At 40.6% G+C, this 22,263-nt stretch overlaps 1 protein-coding gene across 1 annotated transcript in view; it reads left to right on the top strand.

The window, feature by feature from the left end:
- dpf1 (double PHD fingers 1) overlaps positions 1-22,263 on the top strand; it is a 58,966-nt gene that overhangs the window by 35,644 nt on the left and 1,059 nt on the right. The window contains exons 9-11 of the mRNA XM_016245805.1: positions 21,296-21,415; positions 21,501-21,613; positions 21,749-21,830. Of these exons, the coding sequence (XP_016101291.1) occupies positions 21,296-21,415; positions 21,501-21,613; positions 21,749-21,830 (315 nt within the window). The remainder of the gene's footprint in view (positions 1-21,295; positions 21,416-21,500; positions 21,614-21,748; positions 21,831-22,263) is intronic.

Genomic DNA, 22,263 nt, shown 5'->3' with positions numbered 1-22,263 from the left:
AGGTTAGGTAGGAGCCTCCTGCGCTTGCATTTGCAATCTCTTATGCTGGGCCTGTGATGTTTTGGCTAGTTTCTATGTCCCATAGGACTACCTAATGATGGTCCGGACCCCAGTGCTCTTCGGACTTCACCTCCAGCCTATATCCATGAGTCATGTGCAGGAGCCATGGTTGGTGAGTACGATCAATTTAATCTACTCTACTGCTAGTTTTTGTGTATTCAATACTAGCCTTTTTCTGCAGCGCTACTCGGACCTGTTCTGTTTTCTGACTTTTTAGGTTTGCCCCCCCCTGCTAAGTCGGGGCCTCCTGCTGTTGACCGATTATAGTGATGGTTTCACTCATCGGTACTGGATCCAGGCTGGTGATAGTCCTCATCTTCGGCTTGGACACGCAGCCTGGGCTTCTGCAGAAGCCTCCCAGCATCAGGTCCCCAGTATAACGCTGCAACCTCAAGACCTGCGGGTCCTTCTCGTGGGCTTGTACTCTTCTGAGTACATGCTTCGTGACATGCTCCCTATCCTCTGGCCAGGGTGCGCTACTCATCTCTCACCCTGAGGGGTCTCCTGAGATTTGAGTCTTTCCTTAACCATCATGCACGTTTTCTGAGCTAGAGCTCCTATCGCTGAGGCATTGAGGAGCTCAACACTCCATAGACGGTCAGGCCCGCGGGTCCTCCCTGTCACACTGCCCTTATGGTTGAACCAGTAATCGCCCCACTGTGGAGTGGGCTTGTGTACATTGTGTTCCCTGAGGTACGGGGGATTTGTGTTTCTGTGGAAACCCCTCTTGTATGCTTCTGCTCTGAGGAGCAATAAGCTCTGTAGGCATGAATGGTAATTGGATCCCGCTATTTCTTCAGATTCTATCGGGTCTGGTTATACGGGACCCACGCTCTCTATCGAGACCGTGTCCAGTTGCATCAGTGGACTGTCTCTTATTGAGCCCTGCTTGGTTACCCCCTTCTAATCTAGCGCCTCCTTCTGGTCGAGCTGAGAAGTGCTCCGCTCACTGTGAGGGTTAGCTATGAGTCTCTCCCAGTATGTGCTGTAAGCACCCGCCTCAGCTTGAGAGCCGAGAGCTAGAGACCTGCACGGGACGGATTTTTCAGTCCCGCTCCCGCAAGATTCTGTCCCGCGCCCGCCCGCTCCCGCAGAAATATATCTTATCTGGTCCCGCTCCCGCCCGTGACATTCATGTTTTGTTCCGCTCCCGCCCGCAAAAGCCTGCATAAAAGTAATCTATATTTTTTTCAGTACATCGAAGAAATTTACATAAAATGGTTCTGTAACATCTCCTAAGCTCCACAACATCCCAGCATAAACACTCCCGATAAAATATTTGTTATTTAGGCTAAGCATCAACATTCACAAACCACTGTTATTTTTAACAGAAAAGCAAGCTTGGGCTGCTGCATGCATGGTTTGGCATGGTAGAATGCGAGCAGCGCTTCCTTTATTATCACTAAAAGCTGACATCTCAGTTAATCACGATCTCATAAAGCTCTGTTATAACACAATAAATGTATGCACAATGAATCTTTCACAATGTCTACACTTTGTGTGTTAAAATTAGATTATTAGATGATACCTCTGATTGGCCATTGCTTTCCAGAAATCAACAGCTATGTCTGTGATTGGCTACATTGCGCAACCCTTTAAACACGTGTTATAAATAGAAACTGCTTTTGTGCAACAGATAAATAACAATTTATATGTTTTAGACACTTTATGTTTAGATAAATTCTATTTTGCGGGAGTCCCTCGAATAATTTTATTCTCCCGCATCCCGCACACACACATGAGTCTCTTCCCGCCCGCACCCGCACTCGCCCATCAAGAGTTGTCCCCGGCCGCACCTTGTTGCGTTGGGTCCCACGGGTCCCGGGTCTCTACTGAGAGCGCTACTCCGAAAAACCCCATTTGCAACAAACTGAGTGTTAGGCCCGTCTCTGTCACCTCCTTGGTCAGTTGCCTATATTTTGGGACCCTGTTGCACTTTCTAAAATCCACATTGTAGTAAGTGTGCACGCTAAGCATTCTGCGCACTTTCTAAAATCCTGTATGGTAAGGGTTACGCGCTGTCAGCCTCGTTCCTTTTCTCTGAGTTGGTTTAGGCCCCGGTACTCGCCTTGGGCTCCACTCAACTTATGTATCTCTGTTGATACATTTTTAAGCAGGGTGTTGCTACCAAAGATCTGTTGAGTCAGTTCTTTGAGCAGGATTATTCAGAACCAACGGTAGCCCCCCTGGGTAGCAGGCTAGGGTCTGGTTTGGTTTTTAGACACCTGACCGTATCCCCTTAAAGGAATCTCTTTCTTCTGATTCCAAGCCTTGAGCTCTGCCCTAGGCTTGGGCTTCCTAGCCCAGCCCTTAACAGGTAAGTTATTTTAGGGTATGCAGCTCAGGCCCTTGTCTGAAGGGGATAATGTCACTGACAGCCGTCAAGATGTCCTTGGGGCAACTCCCATGGCTATGGTAGAGTTTGGTACTTAGTGCTCGTTTGGTATACCACTCCCCAAAGCGACCTCTAGAGGACGCAGTTCGAAGTTCCCTCAGAAGGGAACGTCTCAATTTACGTATGTAACCATGGTTCCCTGAGAAGGGAACGAGACACTGCGTCCTCTAGTTCCCATGCCATGCTTCAGATGTAAGCTTCAGACGAAGAAGCGGATGATGTGTTCTCCCGGCGCCCTTTTATACTGTGGTCGCGCCGGGTGATGATGTCACAGGCTGTCGCCGGCCAATGTTATTGTCGTGTTTAGATATATGCTTCAGACACCGGTCACACTGAAGGCGTTCCCCAAAGCGACCTCTAGTGTCTCCTTCCCTTCTCAGGGAACCATGGTTACATTCATAACCTGAGACGTTTTTAATCATTTCCATTTTTAGTGCTTCTACATAAACTCATAGCCTATTTTAACACTCTTTATCTAATATTAAAGTTTCATCAATATATATAATATCTAATATCTATTTTTTTTCTTTAACAAAACATTTTTTTAGTAGTTTCAGTTTTATTTTTAGCTACTTTTGTGAGACAAAAAGATTGTGCCATTTTATTCAAGAAATGTTTAAAAATGATATTTCCATCACCATTATTAAACAAAATACATCATTTTTGATGTGTTGAAAATGTTTATGAATAAATTAGACAAAATAACAGAGTTCTGAACAAATAAACTAGTTAGAGTGTACATAGATTCAGAGGTTTATGAAGACACGCGGTCAGCAGGAGGACAGTTGGAATGGTAGCAGGGTTTTTTTTGTGTGTGGTGGTGGGGGGTTGATGATTTTCATTGCGTTGAAGGTCAGATTTGATCTGTCTTTCTGTCTGTTTGTTTGCTTTCTGCATTCATTCCTACATTTTTTCCCCCCCGCCTCTTCCACACTCCCTGCTTTTATTTTTCTCCTTTACATGTAACAAATACACAAGCACCTGAGTAATCACATACTCTTTTTTATGAACAATTGCGGTGATTATGGCTGGTAAGCAAACTGCTCTGAAAGCTCAGAATGACTCCCTTCTTCAGATGAATTCCCTCATGCTGTTTGTACGAGAGGAATCGTGATTGTGAGGCTGAATCACAGCACAAATAATAATGGCATATCAGCACACCTGGGAACAAGAGGAGGCTGAACTTATCAACAGCAGCACAACAGTCAATTGCAATAAACGGATGGCAAAAATCATGCTATCCTGGTTAAAACAAAGCAATAATGAATAGCATTATGCCTCAAAGAGCCTTTAAACAATACTAGATAATGAAACACATTTTAAAATCATGTTATCTTTATTACAACAAATGGGTATTTTTACTTGTGTTTTATATTAAGTCTATATACATAGGTTGAGACTGTAAAGAGTGAGTGGAAACATTTTTCATATATTGGTTATACTGTTATTTATAAATACTATTATTACTTTCATTAATATTATTTTTTTTAATTATTTTTCATATTTACTCTTATTCATTTTGTTGTGTTTCTTGTTATTGTTTCCTTTTTTAATATTACCATTTGTTTATATATATATATATATATATATATATATATATATATATATGTATGTATGTATGTGTGTGTGTGTGTGTGTGTGTGTGTGTGTATTTAAATATAGATATTTAGATACTAAAGATATTTTAATGCATAATAAATCATTGTAAAACATAATTATACAACATTGTAAAACATAATTATATATACTGTATATATATATAGTATTATGCCCTCAGTTATAATACATTATAATTTCATACATTTATTTGGCTTTTGGTTAACATTATCTAATAATCCACAGATAAAGGAACATCAGCAGAAAGGAAAGAAGAACATTAGTCCATATTGAATAAAGACAAAAATCTTTCACAATAAAATCTTTAACAATAAAACAAAGAGCATGCATTCAGAAAATGGCAATTTTGTACATTGAAGCATTGAAGAGCATAATGAATGAAAACATAATGAGTTTTCATTTTGCATTATAATCTTTAAATAAGAACAGGTAACTATTATAATGTATTAAAAATGTCTTTATAGTTGCTTGTGAAAACCTGTAATGCTTTATTATGTGCATTATGATACATTATGAATAATACTTCGGTAATGCATTACATAAAAATGACTCAAGAAAAGTCTAATTATACACTAGACTCAAAAGTATACTTGTCTGTGTGAGTTTACCTGTCTGCACTCCACGCTCCGCTAGGCCTCGGCCGTATCTGCCACAGCTGCACTCCTGTCTGCTCCGTAACAAAGCAGGAAGAGCAGTGGCCGTTGCCTAGCGATGGTGTTGCCATGGAGACTGGCCAGCCAGACTCCCGCTATAAAGAATAGGTTGTTATATGTACATCGAGAGTAGGGAGCAGAGAGAGAGAGAGAGAGAGGCAGTGGAGTTTGGAGTTTCTCTAGGTTTGAGGATGGAGGGGAGGGGAGGTTCATTAAGTCAGAGAGTAAGAGAGAGAGATGGAAAGAAAGAGAAAGAGAGAGACTTGCAGAATTCTCTTTATGATTTGGCATATATATGAGGGCAGACAATAGTGTTGAGTTATACTGTGTTCTGCCTCATTTGCTATTCTGTATTATGAAGAGGGCCGAGGGCTGTTTGGCTAGACTGCCTCCTTAGGATAATTTAGACTCTCACCACGCCATCCTTTCTCTCATTTTCTTTGCTCTTTCTTTTCTTCACTTTCTTTCTCACATGCTCAGATAAAAAGTTTAGTACCAGAAACTAAAAAAAAAAAATCTTTTATCGAGTTAATCACTTTACTTTTAATGAATTAATGAATTTTAATGATTTTTTTATTTAACAGTTAATATATATATATATATATATATATATATATATATATATGGATAAAAGCGTCTGCTAAATGACTAAATGTAAATATATATATATATTCCCAGTCATTAGAAATAGAACATGTGACTTCAGGTGTTAGGTGCACACATTCCATAAAAGGAAAAATCACCAGTCCAAACCAGACAGACTAGTACAACCAAGAGACATGTTAATTCACATTTTGATAAAATGAGAGCCACTTTATGAGAACTGTAGCTGGTACTCAAAACCTGCCTGCCTAGACAGCAAAAATGCTGCTAAATGACTAAATGTAAATGTAAATATATACAGTATATATATATATATTACCAGTAAGTATTTTATAAGGGTATCTCACTTGCTCTCCTAAATATATATTATTATTCATATTATTAAAACAATATTATTACCACATGTATTATTATCTTCATTGTTTATTATTTTATTTTATTATTTTTTAAATATAATAAAAAATATGATATTTTGTATTGTGCACTGTATTTTATGCATGCTTTTACTTCTAGTAACTGACCTAACCTTGCAAATGACATGCGCATATACATAACATTTGTTATTATGGCACTGCAATATCCTCAGTTTAACCAGATGGGAGGCACAGAGTCAAATTCTGCATATGCTCCCTATAAAGAGCTTATTGCACCCCTGACCTCTCATTCGCATTATTTATAAACATACATATATCTAAGGAAATGTATAATAAGGACAGAGAGCACAAAAATCATTCAGCATTAGAGGTATCATGGAGTATCATAAGTATAATATATATTGCAGGAGGTTGTTCTGGATTCACTATCCCAGGGTTGTGCAGTGAAAATATTGATTTTCAAATGTTTATAGTTTCCATCTGTTCTATGAAAGTTGGAGAGTGGAAAAGTCTTACTGGAGTGTGTTTTTCCCGCTTGCATATACAGTAAATTTCTGCAAATGTTGTCTTGTGTGAAGGATTGTGTTGTGAAGGTTCGTTATGCTGGTGCTTGTGTGTGATTGTGTTATTTTATTCCTTTTTGTGCTGAAGAGTAGTTTTGCTTTTGTGAACACATTCAAAGAATGGTGTGATTGTGGCATTAATTCAATGTTTTTGGCTGCAGGATACTCTGTGTGCAAAAAACAGAGTTGTACTCTGCTGTTCCATACTCCATACTAGAGCTCTGTGTCACCATGGTTCTCACAGCATTGGATTGTGTGTCTGTGTGTGTGTGTGTGTGTGTGTGTGTGTGTGCACATCAGACTGACTGCACCGCAACCATAGATCAGGTTTTATTATGCACCAAAAGCTGATCCTCCTTTCCTTTCACAATGTCATTCTGTTTAAGGTCTGTTATGCAACTCAGCCACTGACTGGACAAACAATTGAGACCTATACAACACTAAAATGCCTTTTACATATACATTTTGAGCTAAAATACAGAGAGAAAACTGTTATTTTAAATTGCAATAATATTTCACAATATTTTGATCAAACTAATTTTAAATGATAATTTATGATATAATATTATATTATATTAATAATTATTTTCAATTCCCTAAAATATTTTGCACAACTGGTTTTACTAAAGTCAAATATATTTGGCTGAATACATTCATTTATACCAACAAAACACATTTTATGTCATTTGATTGTAATAATCTCAAAATGGCTAAATATCGACAAATTAATTGTCCTGGACAATATATTGAGTTTATGATTGGTACTTGTCTAGTTGTATTCCTAATCCAATTATACAAATGCTGTTTGTTTATGTGTAAGCACACATGGATGTGTATATGTGTGTGTCTGTGGAAGTATGATGAAGGGGGTTATTAAAAGCAGAAGTCCGCCCCATTTGTCATGGTCAAGAAGTGGGGTGCAGCATGCGAGCAACCTCAAAAACTGATTAGGCAAAGATGTAGCAGTAATAAAGCCAAGCTCAGGAGGGGGTTTGTATGTGGAATGTGTCATTTGTTTGTGTAAAAATCCATCCACATTGCAGCAAAACTTAATGAGGTGCCTCTTATGTCCTATTTTAAAGCTAGTTTGGTTCAGGAGACGCTATTGTGTGAGGTTTTCCGCAGTATAAGGCACATGATAAAGGAGTATTTTGGGTAAATATGACTGTCATTACAACAGAAAATAATTTAGCATATGATATATGAGCAGTATCACACGAGTAGCAGTGTGATATGGCTGTATGTCAGCATGGCTGTGGTTTGGCCGTAGCTAATCACAGTGTACTGTATTTAAAAACCCTCTTTTTATTCAGAACTACTTCCTTCCACCACAGATTCAGATCCCAGTTTAACAGCTGAGCCCAAGCCTCCGTTACTAATTATAAAATGCCAAAACTTATGTTAAATGTTAAAAATGTATTATAAAACGTCAAAACTAACGAAGGAACGTTGAGTTACTTCATTAAAAGCTTATTGTATTGACTGAGCGAGTGTGATTTCCTGCATCTGATACAGCATTCATTCTTCAGATCAATCTCATATTCACAATAAAACATTAGTTTGTATGTCTGCTGAGGAAAGCAATATCTTTGTCGTACTATCTTTCAAGGGTGACTTCAGATGACAGCACTGCTCAGTGCATTTATTGGCTGCATCTTACAAGCTGCTGTTTAGTAAAAATAACTTCCTTGTTTATAAAAGTAAAAATAACTTGAAACATAAAAATAACTTCCTTGTTTATAACCTTTTCAGTCTCTTTCAATAAAAAAAAGTATTTACTGCTGACTCACTCATAAAAACAGTCTCTTGTCGCCATCTATTGGCAGAACAATGTAACTAAAATCACCATCACAAACTTCACTCACAGTTTCTCAATACTAAATACTATTATTAAATACTACTATTATTTATATCAAATATTATTTATTGACTAATAATATTTAATAAACAACAACGGCCATCATAAAAATTGATATACAGCATTAAAGTGATATAAAATATAATGTGATGAGATTTTGCCCTCAGCCAAAACTATTTGACTATTATATTATATTATGTTATGTTATGTTATATTATATTATATTATATTATATTATATTATATTATATTATGTTATATTATATTATGTTATATTATATTGTATTATATTATATTATACTATTATAACTCTGGAACAAATTATAGATTAATCAGACCTATGACTACTCATTAGATTTACCCAAAACAAATTATATCTCATGCTTAAGCACTATAGAGACATCAGAGCCATCTGCAAATTCCAGAAGATCTGGCCAAGGTGAGGCGCTCGCCACGGGTTTGCTCTGAACGTCCGCTGATGCTCTGGAGCTCACATCTCCAAAAACATTGAAGCAAATTTTCAAAAAAACTACATTCTTGCCTAAAAACTCTTACTCAGTCTTACTGAGTGGGTAGTGCCATAGCAGCAGTAGCTGGTCTTCTTGTGGTAAGCCCTGGCCTGCGCCAAAAAGTAGGGGCGCAGGAGGCTTCCACAGGACATTCCATTTGTACATTCCATGACACAAAAATCCTGTCTTGTTTACGTATGGTAACCCTCATTCCCTTTCAGTCGGTCACTCTCGACATCTGGTTTAAGCGCATATGGAAGATTAGAGGTGATCGTAACCCTCTTGGACAATAGCAGGAAGTCTGCTGGGGAAACATGGCTCTGAGGCTATACCGTGGACTTTACACATATGGAATCCACTTAGGTCTCTACATATGGAACCCAGCCCTCTACCGGTTCTCACGGATTCATCGAGTGAGGGCCTGGCTCCGGACGCTCAGCCTCATCAGGCTGCCGAGGGGATGGAAGAGCTCGACAGGGTCTACGATATGGACTCTCTGGAGCAGTTTTAGCAGGCCGACCTGAAGCCGGGGCATCTCAGTGCTTCTACCCGTTTGAGGTGAGAACACAGGAGGATACCGGCTCCACACGAAGGCTATAGAATCTAGCGAACGTGTTAGGGGTCGCCCAGGCCGCAGCTCTACAAATATCTGTCAGCGAGGCGCCACGAGTCAGCGCCCAGGAAGATGCAACACTCCTAGTAGAGTGAGCTCCTCAACCTGAACAGGCAGGGCACACACTGTGCCTGAGAAGCCAGGGTGATGGCATCCACAATCCAGTGGGCCATCCTCTGCTTAATGACGGCATTCCCCTTCTGTCAACCTCCATGACAGACAAACAGCTGGTCTGAGGTCCTGAAGCTTTGTGTCCGGTCTACATAGCATCTTAATGCTCGGACAAGACAGAGCAAAGCTAGGGCTGGGTCTTCCTCCTCCTGGGGCAGCGCTTCCAGGCTCACCACCTGATCCCTGAAGGGAGTAGTGGGAACCTTGGGCACATAGCTGGACCGGGGCCTCAGGGTTACCTGGGAGTCAGCCGGCCCAAACTCTAGGCACGATTCGTCAACCGAAAAAGCGTGCAGGTCCCCTACCCTCTTGATGGAGGCCAATGCAAGCAGGAGCAAGACTTGCAGTGCTCTGAGCACTAGAGTCAGGTCCCAAGAAGGTATAGAGGGGGGCCGTGGAGGATTTAGCCTTCTCACCCCCCTAAGGAAACTGATGATCAGGTCATGCTTCCCTAGTGACTTCCCTTCTACGGGGTCGGGGTTTGCAGCAATCGCAGCGACATAGACTTTAAGGGTGGAGGGAGACATCCTTCGCTCCAACCCCTGCTGCAGAAAGGACAGCATGACTCTGATCGGACATTTCCGGGGGTCTTCTCGGTGAGAAGAACACCACTCGACGAACAGGTTCCACTTCAAGGCGTAAGCGTGTCTCGTAGACGGTGCTCTCGCCGAAGTGATGGTGTCAACTACCTCTTGGGGTAGGTCGCCTAGACCCGCCGCGCCCCGTCCAGGGACCAGACGTGAAGTTTCCAGAGGTCTAGACGCAGGTGCCACAAGGTGCCCCGTCTCTGAGTCAGTAGATCCTTCCTCAGAAGAATCTGCCAAGGAGGGGCTGTCACGAGGAGCACCAGTTCCAGGAACCAAGTCCGAGTGGGCCAGTAAGGCGCCACGAGCAGGACCTGCTTCTCGTCCTCCCTGATCTTGCATAGTGTCTGTGCGAGAAGGCTCACTGGGGGAAACGCGTACTTGCGCAGGCCCCGCGGCCAGCTGTGTGCCAGTGCGTCCGTGCCGAGTGTTCCCTTGGTCAGGGAGTAGAACAACTGGCAGTGAGAGGTTTCTGGAGAGGCAAACAGGTCTACCGGAGCGGCTCCGAAACGACTCCAAATCAGCTGGACAATCTGGGGATGGAGTCTCCATTCTCCCGGGAGCACAGCTCATGACAGCTCGCCGGCTGCCCGGTTGTGTAGACCAGGAATGTGAATGGCACGAAGCAACCTCAGATGCTTCTGACTCCAGAGGAGGAGGTGGCCGGCGAGTTGCGACATGCGACGGGAGCGTAGACCACCTTGTCGGTTATTGTACACAACGGTCGCAGTGGTGTCCGTGTGGACTAGTACATGCTTGCCTCGTAAGCGCCCTTTGAGATGGATCAAGGCAAGGCGCACTGCCAGCAACTCGAGGCAATTGATGTGCCAGTGCAGTTGGGGGCCCGTCCAAACCCCCGACACGTCAAGCCCATCGAAAGGTCGGACCACGGGGTGAAGGTTTGGCGGCAGGCCGGTGTGACTCGGGGCCGGTGAGTGCCGCCTAGCCACGCCCACCTCAGGACTCGGCCATAGAGCCAGTGTTAAAGCGGTCTCGTATGAAGCAGCCCCAGCGGCATGACTGCCGCTGCTGCCGCCATATGCCCCAGGAGCCTCTGAAAGTGTTTCAGTAGGACAGCCGTCCTGCCCTTGAACATATTCAGGCAGTTCAACACCGACTGAGCACATCCTTGCTGTTGGCTTGACTGAATCCATCTCCATACTGAGAAAAGAGATCCTCTCCAAGGAGAGTTTGCTGTTTTTCCAGCTGACCCGAAGGCCCAACCGGCTGAGATGCGAAAGCACCAAGACCCTGTGTGCACACAACTGATCCTGAGCTAGTACGAGCCAGTCGTCGAGGTAGTTGAAAATGTGAACGCCCTGTTCTCTCAAGGGAACAAGGGCTGCCTCCTCAACTTACATGAAGACACAGGGCGACAGGGACAGCCCGGAGGGCAGGACCTCGTACTGATATGCTCATCCTTCAAACGCGAACCTCAGCAATGGTCTGTGGTTTGGAAGGATCGACACATGAAAGTACGCGTCCTTCAGGTCAATCACTGCAAACCAATCTCAGGGACGGATGCACCCGAAGATGCGTTCCTGCGACAACATCTTGAACGGTAATCGGCGAAGGGCCCGGTTCAAGACACGCAGGTCCAAGATCGGTCGAAACCCACCGCCTTTCTTGGGTACAACGAAGTAGGGCCTGTAAAACCCCATCTCCATATCGACTGGAGGGACCGGCTCTATCGCATCTTTCGGCAGTAGGACTGCGATCTCCGAATGCAAGACAGGAGCATCAGCCGCCCTCACTGATGTGAAGCAGATGCCGCTGAACTTGGGGGGTGCCGGGCGACCTGAATTGCATAGCCGAGTCTGATGGTCTGCAGGAACCAACGAGACAGTATGGGTAGCCAGGTACCCAGACACCACACAAGCTGAACCAGCAGGACCACCGACGTACCCGCGGTGGGGCAGCGAGGTGGAACACAGGGACCCGGAGAGGAGTCTGAGTGTGCAGTGCAATGCTTAACTGGTTCCATGGTTTGGCAGAGGGTGCGTGAGTAGGGCCTTTGACGACGCTCTCGAACCGCCCGCTGCTGCCTGCTGGCGAGAGAGGAGGATGAGTGTGGTCCGGTGTTGGTCTGTCCATGCGATTCTCCATGCCCTCTTGGGACCCAGAGACAGAGAAACCCGCTCTCCTGTCGAGATTTTTGGAAACCAGATTCTCCACCCGGCCCTCCTCCAGGGAAGGGAGAGGTGCATCCTTCTCTCTCTGGGCCACCCGTCCCGAGGCCTCTTGCTCTTCTTGTCTATGCCCAGCTCCACGGCGCTGCTTGCTTGAGGCTGCTGCGGATGCGGCACGGGAGTGGCGGTGAATGCAGGAAGCCACCCTCGGCGACGAGCAGGCTGGGGCGCTGCGGCTGGCGGATGGGTGGAGGAAGCAGCTGCCGGCTGGGGCAGAAGGTTGGACCGCGTCAGTCTGCTCCTGTGCAGCCGAGAATTGCTGGGCCAAGTTCTCGACTGTGTCGCCGAAAAGACCGGCTGGGACACAGGGACCTTGAGGAACCAAACTTTGTCGGCGTCCCTCATGTCGACCAGACACAACCAGAGGTGACACTCCTGGACCACAAGTGTGGACATCGCACGCTCGGAGCGCAAGATCAGCTGCGGTTCGGAGCTCTTTTAAGAACTTCCGGATCGTGACCACCCTCGTGCAGGTCCCTCAGTGCTTTAGCCTGAAGAACCTGCAGTAACGCCATAGCATGTAAGGCGGAGACAGCTTCTTCACAGGCCGTATATGCATCGCTGGCCAGACGAGTGCCTACAGACCCGGGAGGGGAGGCACGGTTCTCCCTGCCGGGTGGAGGCGACATTAGGACACAACTGCATCACAACCGACCGCTCCACCGGGGGACCCCCGTATACCCCCTAGCTGCACCACCGTTGAGAGTGGTGAGGGAGGAGGAGTTAGCAGGTCGGTTTCCGGCAGAAAAAGGTGCCATCCACAACCTGGTAAGCTCCTCATGCACTTCCGGGAAGAATGGCACTGAGGCGAGGAGCTGAGAACCAGCGCGGATCACCCCGAAGAACCAATCGTCCAACCTACCCTCACGGCGGTCCGGGAAAGCATAGTCGTTATTTCCAGATCCGATTCAGGCATTGCTACAGTCCCAGAGGACAGCAGCGCAGCCGAATCTTCCTCTCCAGAAAGCTCCTGCTCACCCTCCGATGCAGCGATCGACATCCGGTAGTCGGGAGGAACGCCAAAGGATACTGCTGGTACGCACCTTGTAGAGGGCCCAGCACATTCCATTGGCAGCTCAACTGGTTGCGGAGTGCAAGAGGAGTGATGGTCCCCAGAGGGTTGGTTCCCTGGAGGGTTTGCCATCACTGTTACCCTCAGACCACCCATGCTACTGCCTGAAGTAGCCACCCACCTGACTGCTGCCATGATGAGAACTAGATCGAGGCAGAGGCAACGGAGCTCCGCCCCTTTGAGGAAACGGAGCTTGGCCCGCGACTCCGAGATGATCATCTTCCCGCAATGAGAACATCACTCATCCACAAATGACACCTCAGCGTGCTAAATGCCCAGGCACGTGAGGCAGCGATCGTGACCACGCCCGGGTGATACATTGTCTATAGCAAAACCCACATCGTCTTTACAAAGACGTAATGTCAAGTTTGCCACGCAACGTCGTCTTTAAAAAGATGCACCCGTAAATGCTCTTTTAGGGAAAAAGCTCTTTTAGCGTGCTGAAGCGCACAGGGGAGATGGCCGCCTGCAACACAAACAGGGGTAGGGCAACCTGATGTTTGCAACCCACTCGACACGGGAAACCACCACCGCTGAAGCGCCGTACCGCCAACACGAAGAGCTCTCAAAGAGCACACTGAACACGTTCAGTCTTCTCTCAGTAGAGTAGTCAGGAGCAGAACGATGTGATCGCTCGGCTCCAAAGCAAAAAGCTGAATATGCGCTGCACCAGCTGCCTACTTATACTCACGTTGTGATCAGCAGCAGCTGGATGCAATAATCGCATGCCAATGTGCATTGGCTCGTTTAGTTTACACTCGAAGTGGATTGGTCTCTCTAAGCGAGATCCCAATTCATTGGTCATCCGACGTGACATCGAGAGTGACCGACTGAAAGGGAACAGTATTATTTATAAAATTATAGTGGATTTGGGCAACCGCCATGACACTCACTGTGCGAAATACTGCAAGTGGGGTGATACAAATGGTTCTGTTATCACTAGAATATAGCACACCTGGAAAAGGCTCTCAGCCAATCAGATTTGAGAACCAGAAAGAACTGATGTATTATTGTAAAATATTACAACTGTTTTCTATTTTAATAAAATTTAGAATGTAATTTATTACCGTGCAAGCTGAATCCTTCAAAAATCACTGTAAGATGCTTTTTTGCTCAATAAACATTTATTATAATTATCAATGTTAAAAATAGTTTATACTGCTTAATATTTTTATGGAAACTGTGAACATACCATTCAAAAGTTGCAAAGACTCATTCAACTAATCAAAAGTAACAGTAAACACATTTATAATGTGACAAAAGATGTGAAATTCAAAATAAATGCTGTTCTTTTGACACATCTATGTATTTATGTACATGAATTTTGTTAGAAACTGAAGGACAAATCAAAAATGGTGCAGAATGATATTGCACTCCATCAGTGACTCATGCGTTGCTTGACTTCCTAAATGTGCATCTGTCTTTCTCCTTAAGCTTTAATCTAACCCTTATTTTACAGTCATAGCGATGTACATGTCAGATCAGGCATGTGCAATCATCTTTATTAGTGTGAGAGATGCTGCTAAAATGCTTTTGCGTGATTCTAGTTCGATTGCCTCAAGTTTTTTGGGATGTGTGACCGTGGAACGGTTTGTGCCAACAGGTGCTTGCGAGAACTTCCTGTGGCGCTGTTACTTTGAGCTGCTTTCTCTCCCAGCCAATTGTGTCCTAATTAGAGATGTGTGATCTTGCTAAAATAGAATGGTGTCACTATAGGATCATTTGGAGAAGTGAGGGGTGCGGAGAGAGCGAGAAATGATAAGGGAGGGAGGTATTTGAGGATTCCTCTTCCTATCTCTGTCTTTGGATTCCCATGGGGCTGCAGACACACTTGAAAGCTGTGAAGTGTGCTGTTCTGCCCTGCATTCTCCTCGTAATTGGCCAAATGCTGCATTGGGAAAGATTTTGGGAGGTAGGAAGCCATGGCAAAGAAACTCCTGCGTCTGTCTCTAAAACTATCTATCGATGTTTTTCTTTTGGCTTGACTCATCTCTCTGTTCTTCACATCTTCTTTTTTGTGTTAATATAGGGCTTTGGTCCAATACCTAGTGTGCTGCCTGGCTGTCTGCTGTCTGCATAGACAGATGTCTTCTAGAAAAGCTGCCTCCTAACTGTCATGGAAACTCAAAAGTGACCGATTTGGAAAACTCTTCATAGGCAGCAACTCTGCATGGGAGACTCGACTCAACTTCAATAGAGTTTAGCGTTAGCATGATACTAAGCTAATGAAACAAGACTTTATATAGGCATCTTATAATGCCTTAATTAAACAAGTTATTTAATAAACTATTAATACAATTATTATTATTATTATTATTATAAATCATATTATAAAGTATATGTAAATAATAAGGTGCTATTGTTTTTTAATGAAACAACTTTTATATAGAAAGAAATTAAAATTTCTGTGTATTAATACAATCATTAATATAATATAATTATTATATTAACAATATAATAATAATAGCAATAATAGTAATAAAAGCATAATAACAAGTACAAAGTATTACACTTATTATTATTATTGAATTTAAAATATAAGTTTCATATAGAATGGAATTTATCATCTTTTATTTAGAATTTAATTGTATCACCTAAATGAATGAACGAACAAACGAATGAATGAATAATTAACTAAATAAATAAACACATATAAATTCACTGTTTAATAATTAATATCATATGACATATGGTATAATATTATATCATATCACATTAACAATATATAACACATATTGCATTATTACTATTTTTTTCATATTGCATTATTACTATTTAAATACAATGTATAACTATTATACTAATAACAATAATAATGATAATTCTAAGTATATTTAAATACAAAATAAATTATTATTATTATTGAATTAAATATTTTATATAATTTTTTTTATATGGAATTAAATTTATTTTAGACCAATCAATCGTCTCTTGAGATCAAAAACAATATTTTCTATTGTAGATATCACAACAGACATCAGTAACTTTAGTGGTAGTACATATGGTAGATTATTTTGATAAAATGTAGTTAATTGTATATTGATATTACACTGCATAATGATTTAATTACACAAGGTTTTTTTGACATTCTAAATGAGTGAATTTTGTCTAAGTGAAGTGAACTCTCATTCTGGGATTTCCTTTTCCACAAAGAAAACATGTGGCTGAAATGAGGTATGAGGTATCTTATGGCATCATAATTAAGCTTCCTACCTTTTGGAACAGGCTTTGGGTGGGGATTATGCCTTATGATGCCTTAACATGCCGCCTATGGAGGCAGCTCACTAGATTTTGGAACAGAGCATCTGTCTGCTTCTCCCCTTCTCTCCTCCCATCTTTCTTTTTTGTGTGAATATGTGTGTGTGTGTGTGTGTGTGTGTGTATGTGTATGCGCACATGTTCGAGAAAGCAGGATTGATTGCCTGTGGCTGACATCCGAACACTACACCTTAAACACGACTGCAGGCTTTTAATCATTGATAGGCTTTTGCTGGAGTCAGGCAGGCTACGGGGCAGCCCTGCGCTCATGCCAGAAATGGCTGATTCACTCTATGCTCTTTCAGATCTTTTATTCAAGCCTTTATTTTATACATATATGTTGTTTGTGTTTAGTACATGTGCGACAGCAGGAGAGTGTGTTCAGATTGAGATGTATGTTTGTGTATGCGTGCGCTCCTCAGGGACTTGTGAGCACAGCCGCCTTTGAGACAGGCATAAAAGACAGAGGGACAAAAGAACAGATCTCTTCTTACAACTTTTTAATTCTGTAAGAATTTTCAAAACTGTAAGAAATCAAAAAAATGGTTTTATTCAAGCCACAAATATTATTTAACGTCACTCAACTAACTAAAACCTAACTGAAAACTAATTTAAAAATAGTTTTTAAGGTAATATTCGCAGGTTACTACATTTTACAGTATATATTAGTCAATGCTTGCATGTTTTTCATAACTTTTCACTGAACAATCTTTGCCACAGTATGGTCAAGCAGGGACATTATAGTTAACTAAAACTAAAATTAAAACTAAAAACATATAAAAATGCGTTGCTTCAAATTAAATGTAACATTAACTGGAATAATAGTTGTTGTTGTCGTTATTATTAAATGAAATATAAAAATGAAATATAAATGAATATAAATTTCATTAAAACTTATAAATTTTAATCAATTGTCTCTACATGAGATTTGAAATAATATAAATCCAAATATTTTTATTGTAGACATGACAACATCACTAAATGTAGAGATTTATAGTTTTAATTTGTATTTATATTGTTAAATTGCAGTGAATTATATTATATTATATTATAATAGAATTACTACAACTTTAACTACAATTAAAATGAAAATATAACAATAAAATATTAGGAAAAACTATAACAGTATCTTAGCAATACTAAACACTGCTGTCAAGTACCTCCTTTTGTAATCTTCTATCAAATTAACTCTTCAGCATTCTTGAAAATTGAAAATTCAGTCATTATTTATTCACCCTCATGTCATATTCTGCAGCCAATATTTGTGTAGGACAGATTGTAGTGCTGCTTTCTGGAGTGCAGTTCACTCCTTCACCAGATTTTATGGTCTAATTATGCAGTGTGAATGTGAAGCTAACCTTTGAGTCTTTGGTTCCTTATTTTCGGTGAACTGCCCAGCTTTCAGTAATTATCCTTATAATTTGCATTCCAACCTCTTGTTCTCTATTTAAACTAGCTTTTACTATTTTTACCCACTGATTATTAAAGTGAGTGACATGGCAAGTGTGAACTGGTTGCTCGCTGTATGCTAGTCTCAGCTTCAAGCCAATGAACCATCGACTGGCCATCTGGTTACACACAAAAACGGCAAGCTCCAGTCTGATTGGCTGTCTTCATTTCAGATCAGCTCACAGGGAAATAGCAACTGTAGAAAGAGATTTTCCTTAAAGGCTTTTGAAGCACTGTGCTCATGTGTCATAGATGTGTTCGATTTATAGTAGATTTGAACACATGCATATTAGCAGCACCTCTCAGTATTATTCATGAGACAGATGCTTTTTCAGCCAAGAACTGGCTACAAATACAAATTTGCATGATCCAAAAGTCCAAGGGATTTTAATGTGTTCCCAAGATGCAGAGAGACTGACAGCCCTTCTTTAAAGACCAACACCTCTGATTTGTTTTCATGGAAGAAATTTGTTTGTGACACTGTTTATTTTAATTGTTTATTTAAGACCAAGAGGATGATGATGATGATGATGATGATAACTATTCTTATTGATTTTGTTTACTTTTTATTGCTATATTATTATTATTATTAGTAGTAGTAGTATATGTTTTAAAAAACAACAACAACAATAATAATAATAATATGAATTATTATTATTATTACTATTAGTATATGTTAAAAAAAATAAAAAATATTATTATTATACAGGTCATATATAAACCGTTTTAAAAATGTGCCACAAAAAAGCACTTGTTGCCTTGTCCATATGTTTTAAAAACAACAGCAATATTTAATAATAATAATAAAAATTGCATTATTATTATTATTATTATACAGACCATATATAAACATATTATTATCATCATAAAACATAAAGACAAGTGAGGAAGACAGGGCTTGTTTGTGACACAGATAATTTGAATTGTTTACATAATAATAATAATAATAATAATAGTTTGACAAATTAATTAAGTTTTAAATTCGTGAAACATTTCCAAATGTAAAACTGAAACAAGATTTTGCCAGTTTTTTAGGTGTTTATTTGATTCCCCCCACAAATGCATTAACATGAATTGTGCAAAGCTGAGTGCAATACAAAGACTTATTTGTAAAATTAGAAACAACAGATACAATTGATGTATTTTTGGATTGTATATATTTGTTTGCGCAATTTTGAATTGTCTCATGCATTAGTGAGAATTTCTCATACGGTTTTTAACTACATAACAGTGAAAAAGTGGACTGCAGACAGTCAGGACTTTCTTTTCCCCACTATTCAAACTGTGCAGAGACCTGACCTGTGCTGAAAAGTGTAGCGTTTGACTTTAAGCACCCTGGACAGCTCCCGAGCACACAGTGTGCTCATCTCTAATGCTGCTGCTGATATCCACACAACACAATGCAGCCTCTCACACACCACAAGCTCTACAGTACATCCTAATGCCATCTTGATTTACAAACCGCTTCGGTCCAGTTCTTGCCCCACTCAGTTTTGCATGTGTAATTTGTGGAGTTATTTGCGTATGATTTCACACAGAGGTTTGGACGGCGAACACTTTTTCATCTGCACTGGATTTTTTAATGCTTCCTCTGTCTCTTATCTTATCCTGGTCCTTTCTCTCTCTTCTCTCTAGAGATTAGGAAAGAAAACAGCACAGATTCCCCCGTTCTCTCTATCTCTCTAACACACACACATGCTCCCTCCCCCACTGATAGGATCTCTAGAGGATGGAGTGGATTAATGACCTCGCTGGAGAGGGCCAGAGCTCTCCAAATCACCCGCTCATGATCACTGTGTGTGTGTGTGTGTGTGTTTTACACTGCCACATATGCTTATTTCTGCTATATATATATGCAAGCAAAACCAGTCGCACTGTTGCATTAAATTCAACCGGCTGAAAGCCAGACCCGTTCAGCCATGAATTCAAGGCGATCTGAGCGCTGCACACAGAGCTGTCCTTGTCTTCCTTGTTAATTATATACACCAGTCTCCTGCTGTGTATTTGTTTGTCTCCACAGCAGTTTCCTCTCTTCCTGTGACAATATTTAGCAGACCTCCAGTTCTCCCAGTGGAGAGCCTGTCCCCCTCCCTCCGCTCCGACTGCAGGCTTCAGCAGGCCCATATACCACTGTGATAGGAAACATATGGACAGAAACACTACACAATCCGGCGGGCTTCATATGAGCAGCTCTAGTTAATGCTGCTCGCACTATTTCTCATATTTAGGAGTGGGATATGAAGAAAGCTCTCAGTATTACAATGTTTGTGCTACATGAATGATATTTATTTGTTGAGTTATCAGACATGTGATTTTCTTCTGGTGAATAATAAAATGGGCAAAAAGTATATATATATATATATATATATATATCCCAAAGATGGACATTGCATGAGGGACTGAAGTCATGTTTAGATACCAGAATAATATAGAGACGTAACAACAATGCACTAAAAATTACACAGAAAACCTTGCGACTGCATAGCAACTATCCCCAACATCTCAACTTCTTACATTTAACATAATCTTCTTCAAAATTTTTTTTTTAAAAAAATCATTATATTCATTATGTCATTATTTCTTTCTTTCTTGTAACACTTGACAATAAGGTTCACATGATTAATGAATGAATTAATGAATCACTAATGAATTAACTAACAATGAACAAAATTTGAATTATTCTACACTACTGTTTAAAAGTTTGCAGTCAGTATTTAAAAAAAATAAAACTCTTATGCTTACCAAGGCTGCATTTATTTGATCAAAACTACAATAAAACAGTAATATTGTGAAATATTATTATATATACAGTAAATATTATTTTATGTTTAAATATATTTTAAATTTTTTCTGTGATGGCAAAGCTGAATTTTCAGCAGCAGAAATCATTCTAAAATGCTGATTTGCTGCTGTATATTTATTTGTTGATTGATTGATTGGTTGGTTGTCAGTGTTGCATTTTTTGATAAATAGAAATTTTAAAAGAACAGCATTTATTTGACATAACATTTTTGCAACATAATTAATGTATTTACTATGACTTTTGATCATTTTAATGCATTCTTGCTGAATAAAAGTATTAAATTAAATTAAATTAAATAAAAAATCTTACAGACCCCAAACTTGTGAATGGTACTGTAGGTTAATGTTTGCGCAATCATTAATTACAGATGAACAATATTATATTTGTAAATTACCATACACCTAGAATAATAATGCTGTAAAACATGTTCATTGTTAGTCTATGATAACTAATATCATTTAATAATAACATATTTTTAACTTCTTTCTTTTCATTTAAATTTGCGCTTTTCTCTTCACTTTGCAGCCAAAAAAGCAGCCGACGGTTCTGTCATCCCGAACGGCTACTGTGACTTCTGTCTAGGAGGCTCTAAGAAAACAGGCTGTCCTGAAGATCTAATTTCCTGTGCGGACTGCGGCCGATCAGGTGCGACCAAAGCCATGTAAGCTCCGCTCGAAAATGGGGTTTATTAATTTTCTCAACATATTACCTTCTTCTCGGGCTCTTGCAGGTCATCCGTCGTGCCTGCAGTTCACGGTCAACATGACGGCGGCGGTGAGGACCTACCGCTGGCAGTGCATCGAGTGCAAATCCTGCAGCCTGTGCGGAACATCAGAGAACGATGTAAGTCAACTGAACGAAGCAACTTACTTTTCCAGTGGACTCTTTGTTGTGTTTTCTGAACTGTTTAATCCAGGGCCCCAGCGCTGGTGTTTGGGGACATGTGCATACAAGGATCAACTTGCATTATTTTTACAGGATCAGCTTTTATTCTGTGATGATTGTGACAGAGGGTATCACATGTATTGTCTAAGCCCCCCTATGTCGGAGCCTCCGGAGGGTATGTGCTATGTGTTTAAAATTGATGTGTTTAAAAATGAAATAAAAAAAAGAATCGTATTCTTAATCACTATTTTTGTATTTGTAAAAATGCATAAAATAATATAGAGTCCTAGGAGTTATTTTCATGTATGTTCAAATATATAGTTCAAGTATATAGTTATTTTCATATAAATTTGTATAAATATACAAATAAGTATATATATATATATATATATATATATATATATATATATATATATATATATATATATATATATGCACACACACATATACAAGTATACATATATAATATTAAGAAATTGATAGATAGATAGATAGATAGATAGATAGATAGATAGATAGATAGATAGATAGATAGATAGATAGATAATTTCAACATTTACCAATAAATTATTCTTGGAGTAGAATATATAATTTTTTATACAATATTT

Source organism: Sinocyclocheilus grahami, unplaced genomic scaffold, assembly GCF_001515645.1.
Source record: "Sinocyclocheilus grahami isolate Dianchi unplaced genomic scaffold, SAMN03320097.WGS_v1.1 scaffold769.1, whole genome shotgun sequence".
NCBI lineage: Eukaryota > Metazoa > Chordata > Actinopteri > Cypriniformes > Cyprinidae > Sinocyclocheilus > Sinocyclocheilus grahami.
This window is presented reverse-complemented; position numbering and strand designations above follow the sequence as displayed.